This window comes from Salvelinus namaycush, chromosome 1 (genome assembly GCF_016432855.1).
Source record: "Salvelinus namaycush isolate Seneca chromosome 1, SaNama_1.0, whole genome shotgun sequence".
Taxonomy (NCBI): domain Eukaryota; kingdom Metazoa; phylum Chordata; class Actinopteri; order Salmoniformes; family Salmonidae; genus Salvelinus; species Salvelinus namaycush.
In genome coordinates this window covers 52,929,686-52,954,942 of record NC_052307.1, presented here as the reverse complement: position 1 = coordinate 52,954,942, position 25,257 = coordinate 52,929,686, and the positions used below count along the sequence as shown (strand labels likewise).

Here is a 25,257-nt window from a genome sequence, read left to right as displayed (position 1 = left end):
ACAATGCAGAGGCTTTCAACTCTTTTCCAGCGTCTTGCAGCTTGATAGCAATGATGAATTGGATATAGAGGGCTGCACTTCTCCAGATGCTCAGAGCTCTTTACATAGAACAGAGGGACACTACCCTCATACACCACCTCTGCCCCCCCCCCCCCCCCCCCCCCAACAGCAAAGCACCATCGTATGTCACAACCGCGTGGACCCCAACGGCTCGCGCTACCTGCTGGGGGACATGGAGGGCCGCCTGTTTATGCTGCTGCTGGAGAAAGAGGAGCTGATGGACGGGGCCGTGGTGCTCAAGGACCTCCGCGTCGAGCTGCTCGGAGAGGTATGTGTTGTAGTAGGCCTGCTGTCTCCCTCTCTTTCTTGTGATCTCTCTCCCTCTGTGTTTCTGGTTGTTTTCTCTTTTGTGTGGTCTCATTTCATCTCAACTTATGTCTTTTGTTCTTCTCTCCATCGAAAGCCTTCTCTCTTGCTCTCTCTGATGTCTCTTGCTTTTTCTGTCTCCCTCTGATCTCTTCTTCTTTATCTGGCTCAGTCGTCTCATCTTGCTTTCAATGATGTCCCTTTTGAACTCTCTTTCCTTTTTCTCTGCTTCTTGCCTATTTGACATTCACATTACACAACTGAGTCTCAATGGCAGAATGATCCTTCAGTTGTGTATTGTAAAAAATATGTGAGTGTACACCAGGCCCTTTTTGTAAGTTGATAATATGAGATGGGCTGAAGAGTAGTGTTGCACATTTTGGGGAATATTCAGAGGTGGAAACTTTCCATGGGAATTAACGGAAATATATATAAATTAATATTAATACCATTTAAGTGTAGATGTTTTTTGCTTTGGATATATTTACCATATCATATGGAGACAGAAACATAAACCTTTTACCTTATCATAAGTAGACATGATTGCAAATGATTAAATCCTTCCAATATAAACAAAACCATTTAGTTCCGAATTTAACTTAATTAAATGAGTTGACTTTTCACATGGGATGATATCACTGAACAACAAAAGAAGGGAATATTGAATGATTCCCAATGATCCATCGCATCACCCAAAAAACGTTTTCAACATCTGTAAAATTATAGTCTAGAAACTAAAGCTTTGGGTGTCTTCCTCTCAGGCTTCCATGTCTTCTCTCTGGACCTCCTCAATGTCCTCCTCTTGAACATCAGACTCTGAGGCCTCATCTTCACTGTCACTTTCCAACCTTGTTGAGGATGGCTCGTTGTCAGGCTCAAAAAGCCTCACATTTTTCAACACTTGTATTGGTCAGCATGTTGCGTGCTTTGGTGTGTGTGTTCCCAAACAAGGACCAGTTGCGCTCTGAGGCGGCTGATGTTGGTGGGATTTGGAGGATGATGGAGGCAACAAGGGAAAGAGCCTCAGATCCACAAAGTCCCTTCCACCAGGTGGCTGATGGGATATGTTGGCACGACTGCCATATTGCATCTCCATCCCAAAGCCCTTGTTTGGAAGTGTACTTCGCCAGGCTGCCAAGAACCTTGCCCTCATCCAGGCCAAGGTGGTGAGACACGGTAGTGATGACACCATAGGCCTTGTTGATCTCTGCACCAGACAGGATTCTCTTGCCAGCATACTTGGGGTCCAACATGTACGCTGCGGCGTGTATGGGCTTCAGGCAGAGGTCTTCGTGCTTTTTGATGCATTTCAGAACTGCAGTTTCCTCTGCTTGGAGCAACAGTGAAGTGGGCAGGGCAGTACAGATTTCTTCTCTTACATCTGCAAGCAGTCTGATCATCAGACAGGATGGCATTGTCTCCCTCAATCCGTGCAGTGGCTACTGCTATAGGTTTCAGGCTGCTTATCACTCTCTCCCAAAATACATAATCCAGGAGGATCCTCTTGATGGGGATGTCCATATTGGCAGACTGATATGGTCATTTCTTGGTCATTTGTGATATGGTCATTTCCTTCCCTTTCAGGAGACTGTCAAACATGATGACAACACCACCCCAGCGGGTGTTGCTGGGCAGTTTCAATGTGGTGCTCTTATTCTTCTCACTTTGCTTGGTGAGGTAGATTGCTGCTATAACTTGGTTACCCTTCACATACCTAACCATTTCCTTGGCTCTCTTGTAGACTGTATCCATTGTTTTCAGTGCCATGATGTCCTTGAGGAGCAGATTCAATGCATGAGCAGCACAGCCAATAGGTGTGATGTGAGGGTAGGACTCCTCCACTTTAGACCAAGCAGCCTTCATGTTCACAGCATTGTCTGTCACCAGTGCAAATACCTTCTGTGGTCCAAGGTCATTGATGACTGCCTTCAGCTCACCTGCAATGTAGAGACAGGTGTCTGTTGTCCCTTGTATGCTCTTGTAGAATACTGGTTGAGGGGTGGACATGATGTAGTTTATTATTCCTTGCCCACGAACATTCGACCACCCATCAGAGATGGTTTGCTTGACCTTGATCACTTGAACTCAGTTGAACTCTGCATCCAGCAAATGAGTAGATAAGCATTTCTGGGCGAAGAACATTCAGAAATCTCTTCCAATACACATTGCCTGTGAGCATCAGAGGTGAACCAGTTGCATACACAGCTCAAGCAAGACATTCATCAGCATTTCTCTGACTACGTTCTTCCATTGAGTCAAAACAAAATCCAGGAGGACCATGAGCTGTTGCTATCGATAAGGTGTGTGGTTCATTATTTTTTTTATCTCGAATAGAAGTGGAGGGACTTTTGTATGAGGTTGTGAGCACTGAGGGAACTTTATGCACTTGGCCAGATTCTGTATCTTTCTTGGATTCTTCACACATGATTTGGCACAGAATTTGCAAATGTACACAGCTTTTCCTTCTACATTAGCTGCAGTTGAATGTCTCCACACATCAGATAGTGCCCGTGGCATTTTCCTGTTAAGATAAAAAAAAAAAAAAATACAATTACATGTAAAGATGAATAAACTCAGCAAAAAAAGAAGCGACCCCTTTTCAGGACCCTGTCTTTCGAAGATAATTCGTAGAAATCCAAATAGCTTCCCAGATCTTCATTGTAAAGGGTTTAGACACTGTTTCCCATGCTTGTTCAATGAACCATAAACAATCAATGAACATGCACCTGTGGCTTCTCACAGCAAGAACTGGCAAATCTGGTGCAGTCCTCGAGGAGGAGATGCACTTCAGTACTTAATGCAGCTGGTGGCCACACCAGATACTGACTTTTGATTTTGACCCCTCCCTTTGTTCAGGGACATTATTCAATTTCTGTTAGTCACATGTCTGTGGAACTTGTTCAGTTTATGTCTCCGTTGGTGAATCTTATGTTCATACACATTTTTACACATGTTAAGTTTGCTGACAATAAACGCACTTGACAGTGAGAGGACGTTTTTTTGTTGCGGAGTTTAGTTAAGCTGTTAGATTAAACAACTCCTTTACCAGAAATGTTTTAAAATCAGTTAGCAGCCTCAGTTAGCAGGCTCAAGCAAGCTAAAACCCACATAGTTGCAAAAACTAACTATCAGAAATTGTTAACAAGTTAGAAATGATTTAAACACACTGCTTGCTGTAGGCTGCTATTTACTAGTTAACAAAACATCCCTTTATACAACCCTACTGAAGAGTAATGTCTATGTGCGACCCTCCCTTCCTCCCTTGCAGACGTCCATTGCAGAGTGCTTGACCTACCTAGACAACGGTGTGGTGTTTGTTGGTTCCAGACTGGGCGACTCCCAGTTGGTCAAGGTAAGGTTGGACTGGTCACATAGAAAACACCTCGATGAATGTAACCCCAGGAAAAGTGTTGATTTTAACAAAGACAAATGAGAAGAAAACAATTCCAGGAAACTGGTTTTACAAGGTGCTTTTTGAGTATGTTAGAGTGTTTTATAGCACTTGTTGACAACCAAGAGGATGATGGCCATCACTCAGTAATCGAAAGGTACAAATCAAACCAGCTTTGAAATTTAAGAGTTTAAGAAAGGATAAGCATGCCTCACAATTTTTTTCTGTGCTTGGCGGTGGACATCAATAGTCCACTTGTTGTTTATCTAGAGTTGTCCCCCCTCCCCTTCCAGCTCAATGTGGACAGTAATGACTCAGGGTCGTACGTGGCGGTGATGGAGACCTTCACCAACCTGGGGCCCATCGTGGACATGTGTGTAGTGGACCTGGAGAGACAGGGACAGGGACAGCTGGTCACCTGTTCCGGAGCGTTTAAGGAGGGCTCCCTCAGGATCATCCGGAATGGCATTGGTATCCACGAGCACGCCAGCATCGACCTGCCAGGAATCAAAGGTCAGTAGGAGGGCTTCTAGGCCCTCGGAAAAGAGGAGGATGCTGCTCTCTCTGGACCAATACCCAATCGACCCCTAGCCCTTATACCCTAGACAGAGCTGAAGGAGTTGGATTGGTATAAGAAATATATGGTAGTCCCTCTACCTCTGATACACTAGGGCCAAATTCAAGCTGGCTTAAATGAAATTCTCAAATTCGAGCTGGGTGGAGGGAAACCCAGGCCAGCGCAGCCCAATTTCACAACTGGTGCCAGCTCAATTAGAATCCAGGATGGTGACACCATTACTTTACAACCGCCAAGCGTATCACTGCTGGATGCTGACACAACATTCAGCTAGCTTGTCTGGGCTTGTTGCTGTTAGCTTGCCCATGGACAAGCAGTCCTGCAGTAGTCAGACATGACACGAGTTACCACAATAGCTGGATCCTTCATACATTTTTGTACTACACAAACGTTTATAAGAACACTCAGCCCTAGAATGCTAGCTAGCTAACTCATTTGCTCGCGAATCAGTTGAAACTTACTAGCTAACGTGAGATGGCAGGAATTTTTGCTGACCAGGTCGTATTGAATGCTCGTTAGCTACATCATATCAAACCCGTCTGGTTTGCTTGGTTAGCTAGCTAATAGCCAATGCCATGGCAAGCAAGGTAGGAATTAAGCTAGCTAGCTAGCTAGCCTCTTACATGTAACTTCCCCATATCATATATATTTTTTCATTCAATTCAGTCTGGTATGAGAACGGTAGCCCCTATCTGCAAAGGCAGGGTGTCTGCGGAAAGCTGAGTATCTTGGCTATTGATCTGTTTGTTAAAATATTTGGTCTGATTTACTACCATATATGGGCAGACCGAGCCGATGACCTGATTTCAAGGTGGCTGCTACCTACTTTCCGGTTAGTGTTGTGAAGCATAAACAAAATTAACACGGTATGCTTTGATTCACACCGAAAGCTGGGACTCCACAGATCATGAGGATGTCTTATTTGTCTGCATGTGACCTTCTGTTATTGATCACCAGCCCAGAGCCGCACTTTTTTATTTTATTTTACACAACATTTTCACCAAACAGCAATCATCTTACAGGGTAAGCTTCGATTTGGTCTGTGTTTGAGCTATAGCTACGTTAATCCTTAGGTTGGTAGGAAAAAATGTAGCCTATTGCCAATGTTATCTGTTGTAGTACTTAAATGGCAACATCGAATATCCCCCGAGTGACTATCTTTGCGCTTGAAAAATATGATAAACCCTTGGATATCCCCTGTATATCCCCCCGACACCACCACAATGTTTGAGAGAGGTTGGTGTTGTAGAAATTTTGTTTTTATAGGAAACAATAACTTTTAGGCACATCCAGTGCGCAAAAACAGTGCAATTACCACATTCGGACACTTGAGGGGTTGAAAGGACACTTGAATGTACCCTGGATACCGCATAACACCACCACACTGTTTGAGTGAGGTTGATATGGTCAAAAAAAATGATACTGAACAAATACCAATTTTAGGAATTGCAAATATGTAATCGCATTGGAATGATCTAATTTACAGGTATATGCCACTTTGGAGAGGTTTAGGGATACATCAATAATTCTCTTATAGCTTGTCAATGAAATAATATTTTCAAACAAAAACATGTATTTTGTGTGTGCTTGTAACTCCTATCTTCTGATAATTTCCTCATACTATCCCAGATGTCATCTGTCCAAATATACCATGTTTTGGCTTGTCAGAATCATGGAATTACACATGAATAGCAGTTACTTTTGGTTATGTCTATTTAGGTAGAGATCTACATTCTAAGAGGCTAGCCTGTTTAGCTACCTAGCTAACTTCAGCAAGCTAAATACATGGCTCTGAGTCTGGCTGGCACTGGCAGGTGTATGGGATAATGTTAGTTACAACATGGTGAGGGTGAATTAAATTCTTCAACATCTTGCTAGCTAGCAATATTGGCTGCCTAGCAACATGACATTTCTAATTTCTGAAGGCAGTGGAAATGCAATTTGAGCTAACCCACCAAGGCCAGCCCAACCTGGGTTGACTTCAAAGTGCCAATGGAAATGGGGCTTCAGTGGGATTTTCTCCATATTGTTTGCATCTGTCTAATTATTGCTGTTTTTGATTGTCGTTTAAAAAAAAATGTTTATGGTCCCAGACATCGGCCACATACTCATGAACACGCTGATGAGAAGCAAATTGTTTACTTGGCTAATCAATGAGGCCCAGATGAAGAATGAAAACCTTGAGAAACTGCCGTGGCCCACCAGGACTGTGGGCACGGATCAATCAAGCTACCTCGTTGACTCCTTTTCTAGTTCAGGGTCCTGTTCACTAGGCACCGAAATGGAAGAAAACAGACTAAAACCGGGATGGACTACCTGGACCTAATCCAATAGTAGTCCAAATAAGAAGCTCATTCTTGTTTTCTGTTGCGGAACAACATTTTCTGTTTTTGCCCTAATGAAACACCACCTAGCTAATAATGCTGCTTGTTTTCTAGTTCTGTGGAACACTTGATGTTTATTTTCCTCCATATTTTTTGTTGTCCTCCCAGGTTTGTGGCCCCTTCGCTCAGAGGCTGGGAGAGAGACAGACGATATGCTGGTCCTGTCTTTCGTGGGCCAGACAAGGTGAGATAACCAGTGGTGGCCTTATAGAAAGGTTCTGCACGGTTGACCACAATACAATCGCTCCCTGTTCAGTCTGGTGAAGCCTTGCCTAATGCCACAGTATCTTGTTTATATGACGAGTTATTGATTTGACACCTATTATAACAAAAGGGAGAATAGACAGATAAAACATTTATTTAATTTCAGAGTCAGACATTGTTGACATGGATAGATTTTTACACCAATTGTAACGAGACAAGTTTACAAAGGTTGAAATGATCAAATGCATGAAACTGTTGGGTCACTAAATTCAGTGAAAACTAGGACCATGAAAAAACATCCAGCTGGATCTCCTCACCTGCTATTACACTTAAACTAATTCACTAAGATCTGCCCGCTATAGTGCTGTCTGGTCAGAACATGATGTTGAGGCCCATACTCAACACTTGGTCACCACCACACGCAAACATAGCATAGATGATTCCATTCTTCTTCTTATTATATTTTTTGTGTGGTTCTAAAAGGGGAAACAATACAATCATTAGAATATACTAAGATAAATCTACATGTATAATATAACAAGCGGATGAGCAAACTGTGGCATAATATAAACATGAATGAATCCCATTGTATAGCATCTAGACATCATTAAAGAATATACATGGCCCGAGAGGTAGAAGGCCTAAGGCCATGGAGCTTTATAGCTGGCCTGGCTGAGATATTAATTTAGGGCTACTGCGCCTGTGCTAGTGCTACTGCGCCTGTGCTGGTGCACAGAAAGAGCTGGAACATTCTGGGAACTTCTAGAATCTGTAGACTGGTACTAGCTACTACACAATTAACATTAACACAATTAACTCCCGGGTGGCGCAGTGGTCTAGGGCACTGCATCGCAGTGCTAGCTGCGCCACCAGAGTCTCTGGGTTCGCGCCCAGGCTCTGTTGCAGCCGGCCGCAACCGGGAGGTCCGTGGGGCGACGCACAATTGACATAGCGTCGTCCGGGTTAGGGAGGGTTTGGCCGGTAGGGATATCCTTGTCTCAGTATGTAAAATGTATGCACTCTACTGTAAGTCGCTCTGGATAAGAGCGTCTGCTAAATGACTAAAATGCAAATGTAAATGTTAACACAAGGCTATACATATTGCAGATATAAACATATTGCAGCTATAGCATGCATATAATATAAACAATGCTAATACAGTATTGAGTATGCTAGACACACTCAAACACACGTGTAGCAATAATAATGATACTACACTTATTGCAATGGACGCACACAACACTTAGTTAGGAAACGGCATGTGAACAGTTAAACACTTGCTAACTTGAGGTGTCGAGGGCATTGCCCTGCATTGCGTCCAAGCATCCTTATTGGTTGGAAAAGTCAATCTGATTGGCTTTCAGGCATGTCAATCATTTGGGATAGCCAGCCTTTTTTGCAATGTATGTTGCCTATTTTCACTAAACAAAAATATAAATGCTACATGCAACAATTTCTAAGATTTTACTGAGTTACAGTTCATATAAGTTAATCAGTCAATTGAAATAAATTCATTAGGCCCTAATCTATGGATTTGAAATGACTGGGAATACAGATATGCATCTGTTGGTCACAGATGCCTTTAAAAAAAAAAAAGAGTAGCAACGTGGATCTAAAAATGTGTCAGTATCTGGTGTGACCACCATTTGCCTCATGCAGTGCAACACATCTCATTTGCATAGAGTTGATCAGGCTGTTGATAGTGGCCTGTGGAATGTTGTCCCACTCAATGGCTGTGCGAAGTTGCTGGATATTGGCGGGAACTGGAACATGCTGTCATACACGTCAATTCAGATCATCCCAAACAAGTTCAACGGGTGACATGTCTGGTAAGTGTGCAGGCCATTTTCAGCTTCCTGGAATTGTGTACAGATCCTTGCGACATGGGGCCGTACATTACCATGCTGAAACATGAGGTGATGGCAGTGGTTGAATGCAGGGCTCGACATTAAGTTTTGTCTGCTTGTCCGGGGTAAGTAAAATAGTCTGACAACCAGAATGTAGATTTCCAAATGGACAAGTTGAAAATGGCATATATTCCTATTTCCTAGATCCCATTTCAATTGTTATATTTACACAAAGCAAGAGAATAATATATATTTGAATATGACTTGGCCTATTAAGCCAATCTTTCACTTTAATGCATGCTCAATTTCATGATCAAACAATGAAAGCCTAGGACTCTGTTAGATTCAATCTCAGAAAGTTTTAAGCTGTTTTTGAATAACCAAAAAACATGGGAGGCCAAAGGTAATAATGAGAGAGAAGAAACAAAAGCAAGATGTAAAAATCAAATGAGAAATTTGAACAAACCTTACAGTTGATGCGTCCTTCCTTGCCATTGCGAACCAAACGACCAAAAGCCTAATCTTACTAACTGAAAAAACATAAAAGCATTAAGACAAATTAAAGTTGAGTATTTTCTAAGCTATTCTAATGAACTGCTTAATGTCCTAAAGCTTGCAGCTTTTAAAATGGGAATAATTATCAAAGTTGGAGTCTATGCTATTATCATTCACAATTTATTTTGAATGACATATTTTAGGCCACAAGTGACATTGAGCAAACAATACCAAGATGGCGAAATCAAATGAGGAATCAAAAGAACTTAGGCTACAGCTGAGGAATGCTAATGAAAGAAATGGGTAGTTGGCCGATGCCCTTTTCCATATTATTCTAGCAATGTGCAACCTACTACAACACGTATAGTAGCTTAGGCCTAATAAGAGAGAAGGATACGGGGGAAAATGGGAATATAATTATCAAGTTGAGGACAGCAGAGTTGCTCTGATGATTTACAACTCGGCACAAGACCGCACAGCCAGTGATGCACTTTGACTGTCACTCGCGCCATCTGTGAGCTTCAGCACAGATGGGCCTAAGCTAATACACATCTCTTTCGTGCCACAGCTCCCCCAGAGTGGAATAAGCCATTCGAAAAGATTTGAGTCCACTAAATATATTTGATCAATGTCATGATTCCTTTCGTCCCTCCTGTGGCATGCCAGCCAAATGCGTTGCAGTCACTTTTTTGTTGTACCTTTTTTCTACGTTATTTTGGATGGCTGCTAGGGAAGGATAACATTGTCTATGGGCAAGCGCATAAAATTATTTCAGATCCCTCCTATGTACGTCACTTATTTCAGTCACTCTTTTGGCCAATGGTGTTCCGGACCTTTTTTTGTTGTTGGGATAAGTGACTTCAGCTTTTCAGCAAGTAAAAAAAATATGTCCTACTTGTCCAAAGGACAAGTGACAACAAATGTTAATGTCAAGCCCTGGAATGGCATGACAATGGGCCTCAGGATCTTGTCAAGGTATCTCTGTGCATTCAAATTGCCATCGATAAAATGCAATTGTGTTCATTGTCCGTAGCTTATGCATGTCCATATCATAACCCCACCGCCACCATGGGGCACTCTGTTCACAAAGTTGACATCAGCAAACCGCTTGCCCACATGTCGCCATACACGCTATCTGCCTGGTACAGTTGAAACCGGGATTCATCCGTGAAGAGCACACGTCTACAGCAAGCCAGTGGCCATCGAAGGTGAGCATTGCCCACTGAAGTCTGTTACGACACCAAACTGCAGTCAGGTCAATACCCTGGTGAGGACGACAAACATGCAGATCAGCTTCCCTGAGACAGTTTCTGACAGTTTGTGCAGAAATTGTTCGGTTGCGCAAACCCACAGTTTCATTAGCTGTCCTGGTGGCTCATCTCAGACTATCCCGCAGGTGAAGAAGCCAGATGTGCAGGTCCTGGGCAGGTGTCGTTACACGTAGTCTGCAGTTGTGAGGCCGGTTGGACCTTCTAAAATTACGGAGGCGGCTTATGGTAGAGAAATTAACATTAAATTATCTGGCAATAGCTCTGGTGAACGTTACAAATTTGTGCACATTTGGGAAAAATAAGCTTTTTGTGCATATTAAATATTTCTGGGATCTTTTATTTCACCTCATGAAACATGGTGCCAACACTTTTTACATGTTGCGTTTTATATTTTTGTTCAGTATACAAGTTGTTCCGTGTTTGTGTGTGTCCTCAGGGTGCTGATGCTAAGCGGGGAAGAGGTGGAGGAGACTGAGCTGCCTGGCTTTGTGGACAACCTGCAGACCTTCTACTGTGGCAACGTTGCCCACCAGCAGCTCATCCAGGTATACACAAACGTGCACACACTAGTGATGAGAGAATCTATAGTTACATATTAAGATATTATTTTTGACGATATATGGTATAGTTTTGACTATTGCAATATTTTTTGCACTAATTGGCTGTACCTACACCGAAACTAATTTATTTCCATGACTGATTCAAATGTTTCTCATGGCTCTCTTATCCCTCTGCGGCAGATATATGGTGAGCAATATGTTTGGAACATCGAATCGCAATAAAATCACAGTATTGAATCACAATACATATACAGTGCCTTCAGAAAATATTTATACCCCTGGACTTATTCCACATTTTGTTGTTACATCCTGAATTCAAAATTGATTGTTTTTCTCAACCAGCTATAGGCAATGCACCATAATGACAGTGAAAACATATCTTACATTTTTGGGGCAAATTAAATATGTAAATGAGATATTTCTGTAAGTATTCACCCTCCTGAGTCATTACTTCGTAGAAGCACCTTTGTTGGCGATTTAAAGATTTACCGTAATTGCTGGACTATTAAGCGCACCTGAATATAAGCCGTACCCACTGAATTTTTTTAAAATATGTATTTTGTACATAAATAAACCGCACATGTCTATAAGCCGCAAGTGCCTACCGGTACATTGAAACAAATGAACTTTACACAGCCTTTAAACGAAACACGGTTTGTAACAAAAATAAATAGGCTTTTAAACGAAACACGGCTTGTAACAAAAATAAATAGGCTTTAACGAAACACGGCTTGTGACAAAAATTTAAAAAATAGCAGTAAACAGTAGCCTACCAAGAAAGTCAAACTTCATTGCGGTGGCGATTGTTTTGGCTTTCAGTCGGATCTGCACAGTTGAAACACCTCGGCCGTCTGCTCTCTGTGTGTTGCCCCAGTCTTCAAGCTCATTTTCTAGTTCGGGCCATCTGCTTTTCTTCTCTGAAAGCGTTTGTTGTCTTTTTGCACAGTTCCTCACGCTGCTGTTTCCAACGTCTTATCATCAACTCATTAAGGCCAAGCTCCCGTGCAGCAGCTCTATTTCCTTTTCCAACAGCCAGATCGATCACCTTCAACTTGAAAGCTGCATCATATGCATTTCTCCGTGTCTTTGCCATGATGAGGGTGACAAAATGACTACCGTAATCAAAGTGATGGGAAGTTTGAGCGCGCTCGATTTACGTCACATTATGTGACGAAGCTCAGTTTTTTGGCGGCATGAATCTTGTGGAAAAAAAAAAAATCATAAATTAGCCGCGTCATTGTATAAACCACGAGGTTCATAGCGTGGGAAAAAAGTAGCGGCTTATAGTCCAGCAATTACGGTAAGTAATCTTGGGTATGTCTATCAGCTTTGCACTTCTGGATTTGGGGATCCATGCTGGCTGTAAAAATCCCTCCATGGGAGGTTGAAAGGTTATTGGCCATTTGGTTATCCTCCTACTAGGCCAATCGTAATAGCTTTAAGATGTGGTTAGTTATGAACAGTAGCTTATTTCCCAAATATTCAAGCCTACGAAGGTGTTGTCCTAAAGTTAGTGGCTTTCAAAAATGACAAGAATGAAAGTCTACAGCCTCCGCTATTCTCAATCACAGCTTTGAGAGATATGAAAAAATACATTTTATTCTATTATTTTGAGGCAAATAAAGCAATTGTTATTCAGTTCTGAAGACTGTAGACTGCTTCTATCCAGGCCGTGGTGTAGGCCTATAACCTAGCTCACTACGGTAAGCCTGTTCCTCATCAGACAGTCACTGCTCCATCATGTGCATCTGCCACACACACGCGCACACACACACACACACACACACACCAGTGCCACACACACCCTTGCACTTTTTCAATGGAGCAGAATATAAAAAAAATTCTCTGCAAAACTGATTTTAATTTTTACCCTGTGGGCACCTGACACTTACCACAGGTGAGATAAATTGCACATAAACAAGAATCACTTGCCTTAAACCAAATTAAATTGAATTTTGAATCTTTATTATTGTTTTTTATTTGCAGTTGTAAATCAAACAAGTACACATGTGAACACTAAAAGTTTTAAAATAGTGAATCGTGCGAAGGTGCCAATATATTTATGTACTGTGTGTGTGTGATTCAGATCACGTCGGGCGGTGTGCGTCTGGTAATGCAGGACAGCAAGGCCCTGGTGTCTGAGTGGAAGGAGCCGCAGGGCCGGAACATCAGCGTGGCCGCATGTAACTCCTCCCAGGTGGTGCTGGCCGTGGGCCGCGCCCTCTACTATCTCCAGATCCTCTCTGGGGAACTCAAACAGATCAGGTACACACAACTCAAATCCAGTTCAACTATATTTACAGTGTTGTTAAACACCACCTGAGACTCGGTGAGCCCCAGGCCAACTGAATTGTAGCTTTAAGTATGAATAAAAGTTAAATCAACAGAAGAAATGACGAACACAGTTCCTTCAGAAAGTATTCATACCACTTGACTTATTCCACATTTTGTTACAGCCTGAATTTAAAATTGATATAATTTATGGGATATTGTGTGTAAATTGATCTACACACAATACCCCATAATGACAGTAAAAACATTTTTGTATATTCTTTTTGAAAATGTATTGAAAATGAACTGTAAGTAAAAGTAATTCACACCCCTGAGTCAATAGTTTGTAGAAGCACCTTTGCCAATGATTACAGCTGTGAGTTTGTCTGGGTAAGTCTCTAAGAGCTTTGCATGCCTGGATTGAGAAACATTTTAATATTTTCTAAATTATTCAATCTCTGTCAGATTGGTTGTTGATCGTTGCTAGACAAAAATGTTCAGGTCTTGCCATAGATTTAAGTGGATTTAAGTCAACTGTAACATGGCCAATCAGGAACATTCACACATGGCAGCATCATGCTGTGGGGATTTTTGTCAGCGGCAGGGACTGGGAGGCTAGTCAGGATCGAGGGGAAAGATGAACGGAGAAAAGTACAGAGATCCTTGATTAAAACCTGCTCCAGAGTGCTCAGGACCTTAGGCTGGGGCGAAGGTTCACCTTCCAACAGGACAACGATCCTAAGCGCACAGCCAAGACAACACAGGAGTGGCTTCGGGACAAGTCTCAATGTCCTTGAGTGGCCTTGCCAGAGCCCAGACTTGAACCAGATCGAACATCTCTGGAGAGACCTGAAAATAGCTGTGCCGCGACGCTCCCCACCCAACTTGACAGGGCTTGAGAGGATCTGCTGAGAAGAATGGGAGAAACTCCCCAAATACAGGTGTGCCAAGCTTGTGGTGTCATACCCAAGAAGACTCTAGGCTGTAATCCCTGCCAAAGGTGCTTCCACAAAGTCCTGAGTAAAGGGTCTGAATACTTATGTAAATGTGATATTTCCGTTTTTTAAATTATTTTACATTATACATTTGCCAACATTTTCTAAAAACCTGTTTTTGCTTTGTCATTATAGGGTATTATTTGTAGATTGATTGATGGGAAACAAACCATTTGATCCATTTTAGAATAAGGTTGTAATGTAGCATAATGTGGGAAAAATGAAGGGGTCTGAATACCAAATGTACTGTATGTACACATACACACACACCACTTTAAACCCAGTTGGAGTCAGCTTTACAGGCCATCACCATGCCTGAGCTTGTCTTACACTGCTCTCCATGGAACGCTCTACTAATGTGGTCTGGTTCAGTAAACACTGTTTAAGTGACTGTTGATGCTGAGCTGTAGCAAAAGCTGTGCCTTTTTGAGAGTGGGCTGTACCAACACATACACCCACTGGGGCAAAACAAATATCAATTAAGTAAATCTTGGCTACACAATGTAAAGTGCTTTGAGCACCTTTTAAATGCACTTCATAAATCCAATCCCATATGGGGGTGTAGTGACATGGAGGATTCTCTTCATCACTCTTCTTGAGAGAACCTATACTAAAAACGTGTAAATCAATCAATCCGTCATCATTAACACAATGGAAAGATCCAATGATTTCTTATTGAAATGGCATAGGCGCCCGAGGAAAAACAAATTGGGAGAATTTAAGGCTCTGTGGCAAACAATAATGGGATGGGGGTGTGAGCATGCCAGTCTGGTTAGGTGAGGTGTAGTCATTGTTTTTGTGCGTCTGTTAAGTTGTTCATATTAGGAGTAAAAATAAAATGTGTACTATAGTTTTTAGTATTTAAAATATATATTTTTTATATATATAATTTAATTAAACATTTATCCAATCCCATGCTGTTCTGTCTGTCCCCCCTCAGCACGGTGGAGATGGAGCATGAGGTGGCCTGCCTAGACATCACGCCCCTGGGGGAGGGCGGAGAGTCGCCCCTCTGCGCCGTGGGCCTGTGGACGGACATATCGGCACGGGTCCTCAAGCTGCCCTGCTTCACCGCCCTGCACAAGGAGATGCTCGGAGGAGGTGAGAGGGGATGGAGATTCGAGTGTACTAAAGGGATAGTGCAGGTGGGATGGATAGATGAAGCAACTGATTTGAACCTTTGTGTAGCTAGGTAAGTCTGTTACTTTGAGAAAAAGCTAATTTCCGCTGGGGATGGCCACGAGTACTCGGTTCAAGGTTTTGTATACGGTTTTGTGTGACTTAATCGACAAAATTTGTATAAATGCAACTATTTAGCAGGTAAATTGTATATAAGCACTGACAAAGTGTTTGTTTGGAGTCTGTCAGTGAAAATATTAGTTTAGTTTTTAGTTAAGTATCAGAACAAACAGTAATTGGAGAAACTGTTATCGCAGCCCCCATTTCACGCTAACATGCGAGTACTCGAGTATGCAAATTTATTTTCCAGTGTACTCGAACATAGACATACTTTCAAATGCCCATCCCTAATGTCCGCCCTCTGTTTTGTTGCTCCCAATGTGTTCTTTTAATAAAGCTTCTGTAAAATCAACATTTTATAAAAAAATATCATGATTGGGAGCTGCAAAAAAATCGGCACACATTCCCTTTTTTCTCTGTATTGGACATTCTCTTTGTGTCCTCCTGTTATCATTTTTGGATGTGTTTTATAAACCCCTCCTATTCAAAGCCTGTGTAACTTGTCCATGAAAGGGGAGGGAATCCTAAGGGACAGAAGCACTCTATTGCTGGTTCCACACATCCTAGATCCATTTGCAATGTTGCACAACCATGTGGAAGATGTTGTGTGACCTAGCTGTCAATACTTTTCTTAATTGCCCCTCAGGATGAATACTAGAGTTGTTTTGACAGTGGAATTCTGCTGCTTTTCACACATTTGACGTGTCTGTGTGTGTGTGTGTGTGTGCACAGAAATTATCCCTCGCTCCATCCTGATGACGACGTTCGAGGGCGGATACTACCTGCTGTGTGCCCTGGGAGACGGAGCGCTCTTCTACTTCGGCCTGGACCTGACTACAGGTCAGGCGGCTGGAGCAACACATACTGCTGTTGCCTTTTGATTGAGTCACATTTGAAGAAACATTCCAGACGGTTAACTGCACCATCATGTCATTTATTGATAGAACAAATTGGGTTCAGATATGTCAAATGGGCCTGTTCATTGTCTTAACAGCTGCAGTTCGATTCTGTTTCAGAATTCTCAAAATGTATTGAAAATGTCAAACTCTTCATTGGAAATACAATGAGTGTACAAAACATGAGGAACACCTTCCTAATATTGAGTTGCAGCCCCTTATGCCCTCAGAACAGCCTCAATTGGTCGGGACTACAAGGTGTGGAAAGCGTTCCACAGGGATGCTGGCCCAGGTTGATTCCAATGCTTCCCACAGTTGTGTCAAGTTGGCTGGATGTCCTTTCGTGATACACACGGGAAACTGTTGAGTGTGAAAAACCTGGCAGTGTTTCTGTTCTTGACACACTCAAACCGGTGTGCCTGGCATCTACTACCATACCCCATTCAAAGGCACTGAAATTTTGTCGGTCCCATTCACCGTCTGAATGGCACTAATACTCAATCCCCTTCATGTACGCTGATTGAAGTGGATTTAACAGGTGACATTAATAAGGGATTCACCTGGTCAGTGTATGTCATGGAAAGAGCAGGTGTTCCTAATGTTATTGACACTCGGTGTATATTGAAAATGGAAAAGGTTTTGGATTGGAATTGCCGCTTATCTCCTGAATAGACTGAATTGAAAGTGCACTTTATCCTGGCAGGTTGGCAAACTTATTGTTAAACTGTTGGCCTTGACCCTGTTGTGTTGCCAACAGGCGTGCTGAGCGAGCGTAAGAAGGTGACTTTGGGCACCCAGCCCACGGTGCTGAGGACCTTCCGCTCCCTGTCCACCTCCAACGTGTTTGCCTGCTCCGACCGGCCCACCGTCATCTACTCCTCCAACCACAAGCTGGTCTTCTCCAATGTCAACCTCAAGGAGGTCAACTACATGTGTCCGCTCAACTCCGAGGGCTACCCCGACAGGTTAGTCAGTCACGCGCGGCTCAATAATCCAAAGTGGCATCCTTAGCAGGTCTTCTCCATTTAGACTGATGTGAGACAAATTCTACAGGTTTAAACGGAAACCTTTTTTTCCCCTGTCACCTGTCCTCTGTTTTCAGACTAGTGCAAGTGGTGGAGAGGAGACTAAGAAGTCTGTTGTTTATTTTTCTCATTCAAGGACTCTAAAGAAAGAACATGAATGATTACAAAGCTAGAAATAATATGCAACTTATCTGTTGTTGGGGTGTGGTTGTAACCTGTGTTTCTGTGTCTTTGACAGTCTGGCTCTGGCCAACAACAGCACTCTCACCATCGGGACCATCGACGAGATCCAGAAGCTCCACATTCGCACGGTTCCACTCTACGAGTCTCCCAGGTAAGAGGGAACAACACCAGTAGAAATAGTTAAACAGAGTAGAAGTATATCTATCCAATGGATTTACCCTCAGGTAAATCAAGACCGACACATTTATTTATTTACATTTAATTTGTTTCTTTTTACTCTTTCCTCTTTCTCACTCTCTCACTCCCCTCTTCAATCTCTCCACTTTATTCTCCCTTCTCGCTCCCTCCCTCTCTCAGGAGAATCTGTTACCAGGAAGTGTCTCAGTGTTTCGGGGTGCTGTCCAGCCGCGTGGAGATGCAGGACGCCAGTGGGACCACTGCAGCGGTGCGCCCCAGCGCTAGCACTCAGGTAGCTTCACACCATCTGGTATTTCACTGTACCGCTGCCAAGATCTCCTATTCTGTGCGCGTATTCATAAATATTCTCAGAATAGGAGGGCTGATCAAGACCTTTTGAATATGGGCCCTGAGCCTTGTTTCCCGTATTCAACGGTTTTCATGATGCATCGTGACTTAAGTGCAACTGTGTGTTTTGTGAAAGAACAGTCTGGAAATATCTGTAAACTTCACTCTATATGAGCATCAGCATCTAGAGTTACTATATTTTATTTAGCAGTTTTAGTTCAATTATGTTTTTTGTTGGGGAAATGCCTTGAATGCTAGTGATGCACATTGCTTGGTTTAGTCTAGGTTTATTGCACATAATGACTAAAAATAGAAAGGAGAAAAAATATATTATTTACAAGAACACTTTTCCCCTAGCCTTGTGGTGGTTCATAGTCTGTGTTTTCATATCTCCCCCTCTCCCTACCTCTCCCCAGGCTCTGTCTAGCAGTGTGAGCTCCAGTAAGCTGTTCCCCAGCAGCACCTCCCCACACGAGACCTCCTTCGGGGAGGAGGTGGAGGTGCACAGCCTCCTGGTGGTCGACCAACACACCTTCGAAGGTAAGTTCCCCCTTAAAACCGTCTTGATTAAAGAGACTATTTGTCAATTTGAAGTGAATTAATGTGATCTGGTGATTGGTAAGCTGATGGTTGTACTCTTGAGGAGTACACAAAAATCTTACCTTTTTGTGGTGATTTGTCCTCAATACCGTGATTTTCACGTGTTCATCCTCACAGTGCTCCACGCCCACCAGTTCCTCCAGAGTGAGTACGCCCTCAGCATGGTGTCCTGCCGCCTGGGCAGGGACCCCGCGGTCTACTTTATCGTTGGCACAGCGATGGTCTACCCAGAGGAGGCGGAGCCCAAGCAAGGCCGCATAATCGTCTTCCACTACACTGACGGTTAGGACAAATGTTTTCTTTCTTCCATTCTCATTGTTCTCGCTCACTCTTTCCCATCATTCTTCTCCTGTTGTTCTCTCACCCCCCTCTTTCATATCCTCCTGTTTTTTTGCTCGCACTCTTTCTCACACTTTCTTCTACAGTCTCTCTTTCTTCCCCCCCATCTTTTTTTCTCTTTCTCGCTCACCTTTCAATGCCTCTTCCTCCCTTTAGTGCCTGATAGCACCTTCCTATCGATAATCATCTGTCGTGAAGATGAATGACTCCGAGTGAACAGATGCTGTGAATACTGTATCAGAGAGCTATAGCACTAGCCTGAAAACCAAACTGGTGTGCTGCAATTCACCATTTGTTTAAAAGAATTGCCTGGAATCTAAACCATTTAAGCTCAGTTTCACCATTCTTTCACAGTGAAACAAATGGTTAAACGAAACAGTTTGGATTTCAGGCTACTGTAACACCAGCCCTGACCCAGACTGTGTTATTTCTCTTCTTCTGTGTAGGTAAGCTGCAGACGGTTGCAGAGAAGGAGGTGAAGGGAGCCGTCTACTCCATGGTGGAGTTCAATGGCAAACTACTGGCCAGCATCAACAGCACAGTGAGTACTTTTGATGGTTTGAAAAGTAGATTTTTTTTTAAAGCCAGCTCCTATTTTACAAGCTATAGTTGTAGATATTCACATGGAGGGACATTTTTACATCCACTTAAATTAAAACTTTCACTTTGTCTCTCATTGCCATTAATGCATCACTAAGGGAATATTTGATTTAAGTGCGTCGGTTACTTTCGCCCCACGGTAAAGTTCGCCCCATGGTACTTGGCATAAAAAATAAGAAAATGAAAGGAGACATTCCGCAGGCTAAGTTTTATTTCTCAATCCTGACTTAAAAATTTGTTTAAAAGAAAACTTTGTTGCTGCCTTGTCAAATTCAGTGCTTCCTCTACAATGGACCGTACTGGCCATAATGGCTGCCACAGTGAAACTGTAGTTATCGGACTCTCAACCATACGGAATGAGTGTTAGGGATAAACTTGAACTACAGAGAATTTAGTTGATTTAAGTTTATCCAGTAGTATTCTTTCAAATGGAACGTTGGAATCGGACGGAACATTGACGGGTGTATTTCTTGTAATTGCGCGATATACATGTCTCCTACAAAAACAACCTTGGTGCTTTCGAGTCCTTGTTACTCCAAAGCTCCTCAACAATTGTGTATGTCAATATCAACGCATCATCAATGTGCGCCCGCCCCAGGTGCGTCTGTACGAGTGGACCGCTGAGAAGGAGCTGAGAACCGAGTGTAACCACTACAACAACATCATGGCACTCTACCTAAAGACCAAAGGAGACTTCATCCTGGTGGGAGACCTGATGAGGTCTGTACTGCTGCTGGCCTATAAACCCATGGAGGGCAACTTTGAGGAGGTAAGGAATTATGCTAAGAAAGGCCCTGCCAGTGTTCCAATTCTCCACTAAGAGGATAGGGGATTTGCTCAGTGCCACACTTCAATTAGGAGGGTGTAGAATTGTAACAGACTGGGTACAGACTTATAAGGTCTAAATGACGATTTGTTTTGGTTTTGCCCATATACAGGTTTTTTCATCGTTTTTTCACCCTTGGAATACAGCATTCTCCAAAATATAGATTTGAATGCTTTTATTTTGTCGCACTTGTAGCCCATTTCTCATGGGCTATATCGAGGATGATTCAACACCAAACACTTGCAATGAATAAAAACATGAGTGATGAGTTGGAACCATTGTTTATCAATAATTGCACCTGTTGGCTTAATAACGTTTATTGAATGGAATTGAGCCGCTGGTGATACACCTGCTTTTCCCCTGTCACTCTTCTCAGATCGCCCGTGACTTCAATCCCAACTGGATGAGTGCTGTGGAGATCCTGGACGATGACAACTTCCTGGGGGCGGAGAATGCCTTCAACCTCTTTGTTTGTCAAAAAGACAGGTGAGGTGGAATCTGACCTCTTTCTAGAATCCTCTCACCTCCAAATAAATAGTATGCATAGAATCGCTGAAGGACTAAATGAGATGGAGCCCGGCCTAGATATGTCCTCACACTCTGACCGCCGTCCTCCATAAGCCGTCGACTTAATCATTCATGATCACTGAATTCCATCGACCTTTGTCTTTCTCTCAGATGTTTGTTGATGCCACCGTTTCTCTCTTCTCGTCCTTCCTCCTGTGCTCTTTTGTTTTCAGTCATCAAATTTGCGTTCTATCACTGTACCTTTCTTACTTCTCACTAACTCTTCCCTCACGCGCTTGTTTTTTCTTACTCATTACCAGTCATCTACATCTATTGCTTTTCCCATTTATCTTTTTCTGCCTGCCTCTGTATCGTTCGCTTTATCCCTGCCACTTTCTCTCAATTATAATAAATGCAATGCTACTTTATTGGTGTGCAATAAATGGGTACACATTTCCAAAGCAGAAATGTATAAATAAATGGGTACAACGATTAGAATAAAAAAATAAACTTTTTGGGCCATCTCTGAAATGTAGCTTTATTTAGAACTAAATAAATGGGTACACATTGCCAAAGCATTAAATAATTTGAACCAAAATAGAAGTTGAGCTCTCTCCCTCTCTCTCTCCCTTGGCAGCGCGGCCACTACAGACGAGGAGCGACAACACCTGCAGGAGGTGGGCGTGTTCCACCTGGGGGAGTTTGTCAATGTCTTCTCCCATGGGTCACTGGTGCTGCAGAACCTGGGCGAGAGCTCCACCCCCACGCAGGGCTCCGTGCTCTTTGGCACCGTCAACGGCATGATCGGTAATGGCCCCCACTGCCACACGCCATGGGTGTATTCACTAGAAACCAAAATGAGACGAAACAGGGAGGTTTGTTTGCTGTAATGAATACACACCAGGGTCATAGAGCATGCGGCAGCACAAAACATTTTGACCGCAAGAGAGAGATCTGTGTTCTTGTTGGACATGTTTCTGTAGCAGCACTTGGGTTTCAAAATGTTGTTTTTCTGGTGCCTACTGAGCCAGTACTGATGCTGGTTTCAAGGTCCCGAATGCCCTCGTGTCTTTTTTTAGGCTATGTACTGTTAGTGTAGCAGTCTGCTCTACAGATTTTCCTCAACTACATAAGCACCCATTTTAAGGATGAGAGGTGGGGAGCAGTGGAGAGGGGATGAAAGTCATTTCCAAGTGACTGTCCGAAATCAGTCACGTTCCTTTCTCCATTTCTTTCATAGCTGTGTTAATAAAGAAAGGGGAATGATGCTTTGAGTGTTCAGTGAATTCTGCAATGACGAATATTTCACTGAGGCACCTTCACAATTCTGCTGAAAGCCCTTTCTGAGTAAGCACCTCTGGTCATTCCCGGTTGACTGCTAATGAGCAATGAAGCAAAAATATATACAGGCTCTTTTTAAAGAAGTGAAAATGTGTTAGTCCCCTGCAAAAAGCTGCACAACACATTTGTGTTCGTGGACATCATGTTCGGTAGGCACAAATTGGAGAGAGAAAGTTGTTTCACCTTCCCTCAGTCAGACAAGCCACACTCAAATTCCCTCTCAGCTTTCATCTTTTCTCCTTCACTAGGTATGAGTGGCGAGCATACGGCTCTGCATACCTCATCCATTTCGGTTCTCTTTTCTCCCATAAATGACAAGCCATCTGTCTTATATTTCTAGGTCTTGTGACCTCTCTGTCCGAGGGCTGGTACAGCCTGCTGCTGGACCTGCAGAACCGACTCAACAAGGTCATCAAGAGCGTGGGCAAGATCGAGCACAGCTTATATCCTTTCCTTTTGGTGTGGGGGGGGGGTTCACGCAGATGACAACCTGCCCCTTGTGTATCACATTGAAAGTGCCTTTTCAGAACTGGTGAGCATCACTGTCACGGGTAGAAAAACTTGGTACTACCTTGATGTGACTGTGAGAAGGGTAATGATTGTCATAACATGCCTAGCCCGTATATGAATGAATGACGCTTTGTTTTACCATGTCGTGTGAATGAAGCGACGACCTGAAGTTGACACGTAGTCGTGTGTATGTGACACGACTGCCTGTCACCCATATAAGATGGGACGGTGGTTGAGTACAGGGGGAGTCACAGGGAAGAATCAATACGGTTGTGACGGTCGTGGAATTTTGGATAACGGTAATTGGCCAGCCAAATGACCGCGGTCACTGTAATAACCTCCTCCACTCCTGACTGCATGTGCTGCCATAAAAATAGAATGACTAGAACGGGTGTCCCAATACAAGTCAATGATGGCATAATGGGTGGATTTGGGTCCATTGCGAGGCGCAAAGCAGGAAGTCTACCCATCTATGTGCTGTGATTTGCTGATTCAACTGACATTACAAAAAATACATTCCACATTGGTTAACATAAATTGAATCTACATTGCCATGGAAAGTATTGCGTCACAATACCAGGCAGTCCTGAGTGGCGCAGTGGTCAAAAGGTTCGATCCCAGGCTGTGTCACAGCCGGCCGTGACCGGAAGCCGTTGGCGCAATTGGCTCAGACGTCTGCGGTAGGGGGGGGTGTTTGGCCGGGGGGCTTTCCATGGCTCGTCGCGCTCTAGTGACTCCTTGTGGCAGGGCCGGCACATGCAAGCGGACTTCGGTCATCAGTCGAACGGCATTTCCTCCGACCCATTGGTGCAGCTGACTTACGGTTTAAGCGAACAGTGTGATAAGTGGCGCAGCCAGGCAGGTCATGTTTTGGAGGACGCATGGCTCAACATTCGCTTCTCCCGAGCTCATTGGGGAGTTGCAGCGATGAGCCAGAGATCGTAATTTGGAGAGAAAATGGGGTATAAAAAAAAAAGCTTGTGGCCATACCACCCTGAACTCATCTGATCTCGATAGCAGTGCATGTGCTCATATTTTAGTGAACATTCTATGAGTAAATGCAGCTTCCGGTCCTCAAAAGGACAGAGTTCCCTGTAAGAGGAGTGACTTTGCTGTAGGGGTATGTGTGTAGGTGTGTGTTATTTGTCTTCCTTGACTTGGTGGCACCTGGAGGTCCTTCCATACAGAGCGTAAGACTGAGCAGGCCACGGGCTTCATCGACGGGGACCTCATCGAGAGCTTCCTGGACCTGGGCCGCGCCAAGATGCAGGAGGTGGTCAGCACGCTACAGGTACCAACACACATGCACGCTCTCTGAAGCACATGCATACATGCTCTCACACCGATACACACACTCATTCACTCGCTCTCTTACACCCACTCGCTTGCTCACACTTTTTGTACTGCAGTGACACTTAATAAAGGTACCTCTCAGCTACATGTGTCCCATAGCTGTGCGGGCCAATCCAAACTGCTGGAACAGTGAGCTGACATAACACCCCCTTCTGCGTTTCAGATTGACGACGGCAGCGGCATGAAGCGCGAGGCCACCGTGGACGAGGTCATAAAGATTGTGGAGGAGCTGACAAGGATCCACTAGCCCCTCCCACCCAGACCCCGGCCATTACGGAGGGGGTGGAGGGAGGGAACCGGGGGAGGGGTGGCTAGGGCTCTGTAAATACTTATAAATAAATAAAAAGGTGTTTGCATGACTGTCCTCCAGACTTCAAATGAGTTGACACATAGATTTTTTTTTTTTATCTGATCCCAGATGGGCCACATCAATACTTCACAGGTACTTGGATAAACAAAATGGGCTGTCGACCATAACGAAGATGACGAGCAAAGGGACTGGTCAGAAAGCCATAAGTTATGGAAGAGAGGGAGGAGGAGGGGGGTGGCCAGATCACTGCAGTGCAAGGACGGGGAGAGATGACTTGTGGATTTGGAAGGGATCCACTAAAGTAGGAATGATTGAAGTCTGGAGAGAACATGAGTAAAAGAGAAGGAGGGGATGGGTGGAAAATGATACATTAGCTGTTTTGTCTGCCGTTTCTCCAAATAAAGGTTGCTTTAGTACTGTGTACCTCTGCGTTTGGGTCTTTGTGTTTCATGAATGGTGCACAGAGGTCTCTTATCTTTCCACTGAGTGATGATATTCATTAAATTCAGTTGGCTTTAGGGTTTCAAAGCATGTCAAGTCTTACACCACAGTGTAATTTCAAAAGAAATATATATTTCAACAATTACATTCTATTAAATGTATGCATTCACTACTGTAAGTCGCTCTGGATAAGAGCATCTG

General features: G+C 43.4%; 1 protein-coding gene and 1 non-coding gene across 2 annotated transcripts in view; both read left to right on the top strand.

Annotated features, from left to right (window-relative positions):
* Positions 1 to 25,038, top strand: part of LOC120045469 (DNA damage-binding protein 1) — a 28,181-nt gene extending 3,143 nt beyond the window's left edge. The window contains exons 7-26 of the mRNA XM_038990363.1: positions 170 to 328; positions 3,635 to 3,718; positions 4,051 to 4,270; positions 6,827 to 6,902; positions 10,972 to 11,080; positions 13,182 to 13,360; positions 15,302 to 15,462; positions 16,333 to 16,440; positions 17,254 to 17,461; positions 17,760 to 17,855; positions 18,062 to 18,173; positions 18,646 to 18,769; positions 18,947 to 19,111; positions 19,615 to 19,709; positions 20,367 to 20,537; positions 20,971 to 21,080; positions 21,739 to 21,908; positions 22,783 to 22,885; positions 24,120 to 24,243; positions 24,469 to 25,038. Of these exons, the coding sequence (XP_038846291.1) occupies positions 170 to 328; positions 3,635 to 3,718; positions 4,051 to 4,270; positions 6,827 to 6,902; positions 10,972 to 11,080; positions 13,182 to 13,360; positions 15,302 to 15,462; positions 16,333 to 16,440; positions 17,254 to 17,461; positions 17,760 to 17,855; positions 18,062 to 18,173; positions 18,646 to 18,769; positions 18,947 to 19,111; positions 19,615 to 19,709; positions 20,367 to 20,537; positions 20,971 to 21,080; positions 21,739 to 21,908; positions 22,783 to 22,885; positions 24,120 to 24,243; positions 24,469 to 24,552 (2,658 nt within the window). The 3' untranslated portion in view covers positions 24,553 to 25,038. The remainder of the gene's footprint in view (positions 1 to 169; positions 329 to 3,634; positions 3,719 to 4,050; positions 4,271 to 6,826; positions 6,903 to 10,971; positions 11,081 to 13,181; positions 13,361 to 15,301; positions 15,463 to 16,332; positions 16,441 to 17,253; positions 17,462 to 17,759; positions 17,856 to 18,061; positions 18,174 to 18,645; positions 18,770 to 18,946; positions 19,112 to 19,614; positions 19,710 to 20,366; positions 20,538 to 20,970; positions 21,081 to 21,738; positions 21,909 to 22,782; positions 22,886 to 24,119; positions 24,244 to 24,468) is intronic.
* LOC120057366 lies at positions 20,025 to 20,160 on the top strand. Its single transcript, XR_005477911.1, has one exon. It is a non-coding gene; the product is annotated as a small nucleolar RNA SNORA5 (small nucleolar RNA).
* Positions 25,039 to 25,257: the final 219 nt, after the last annotated feature.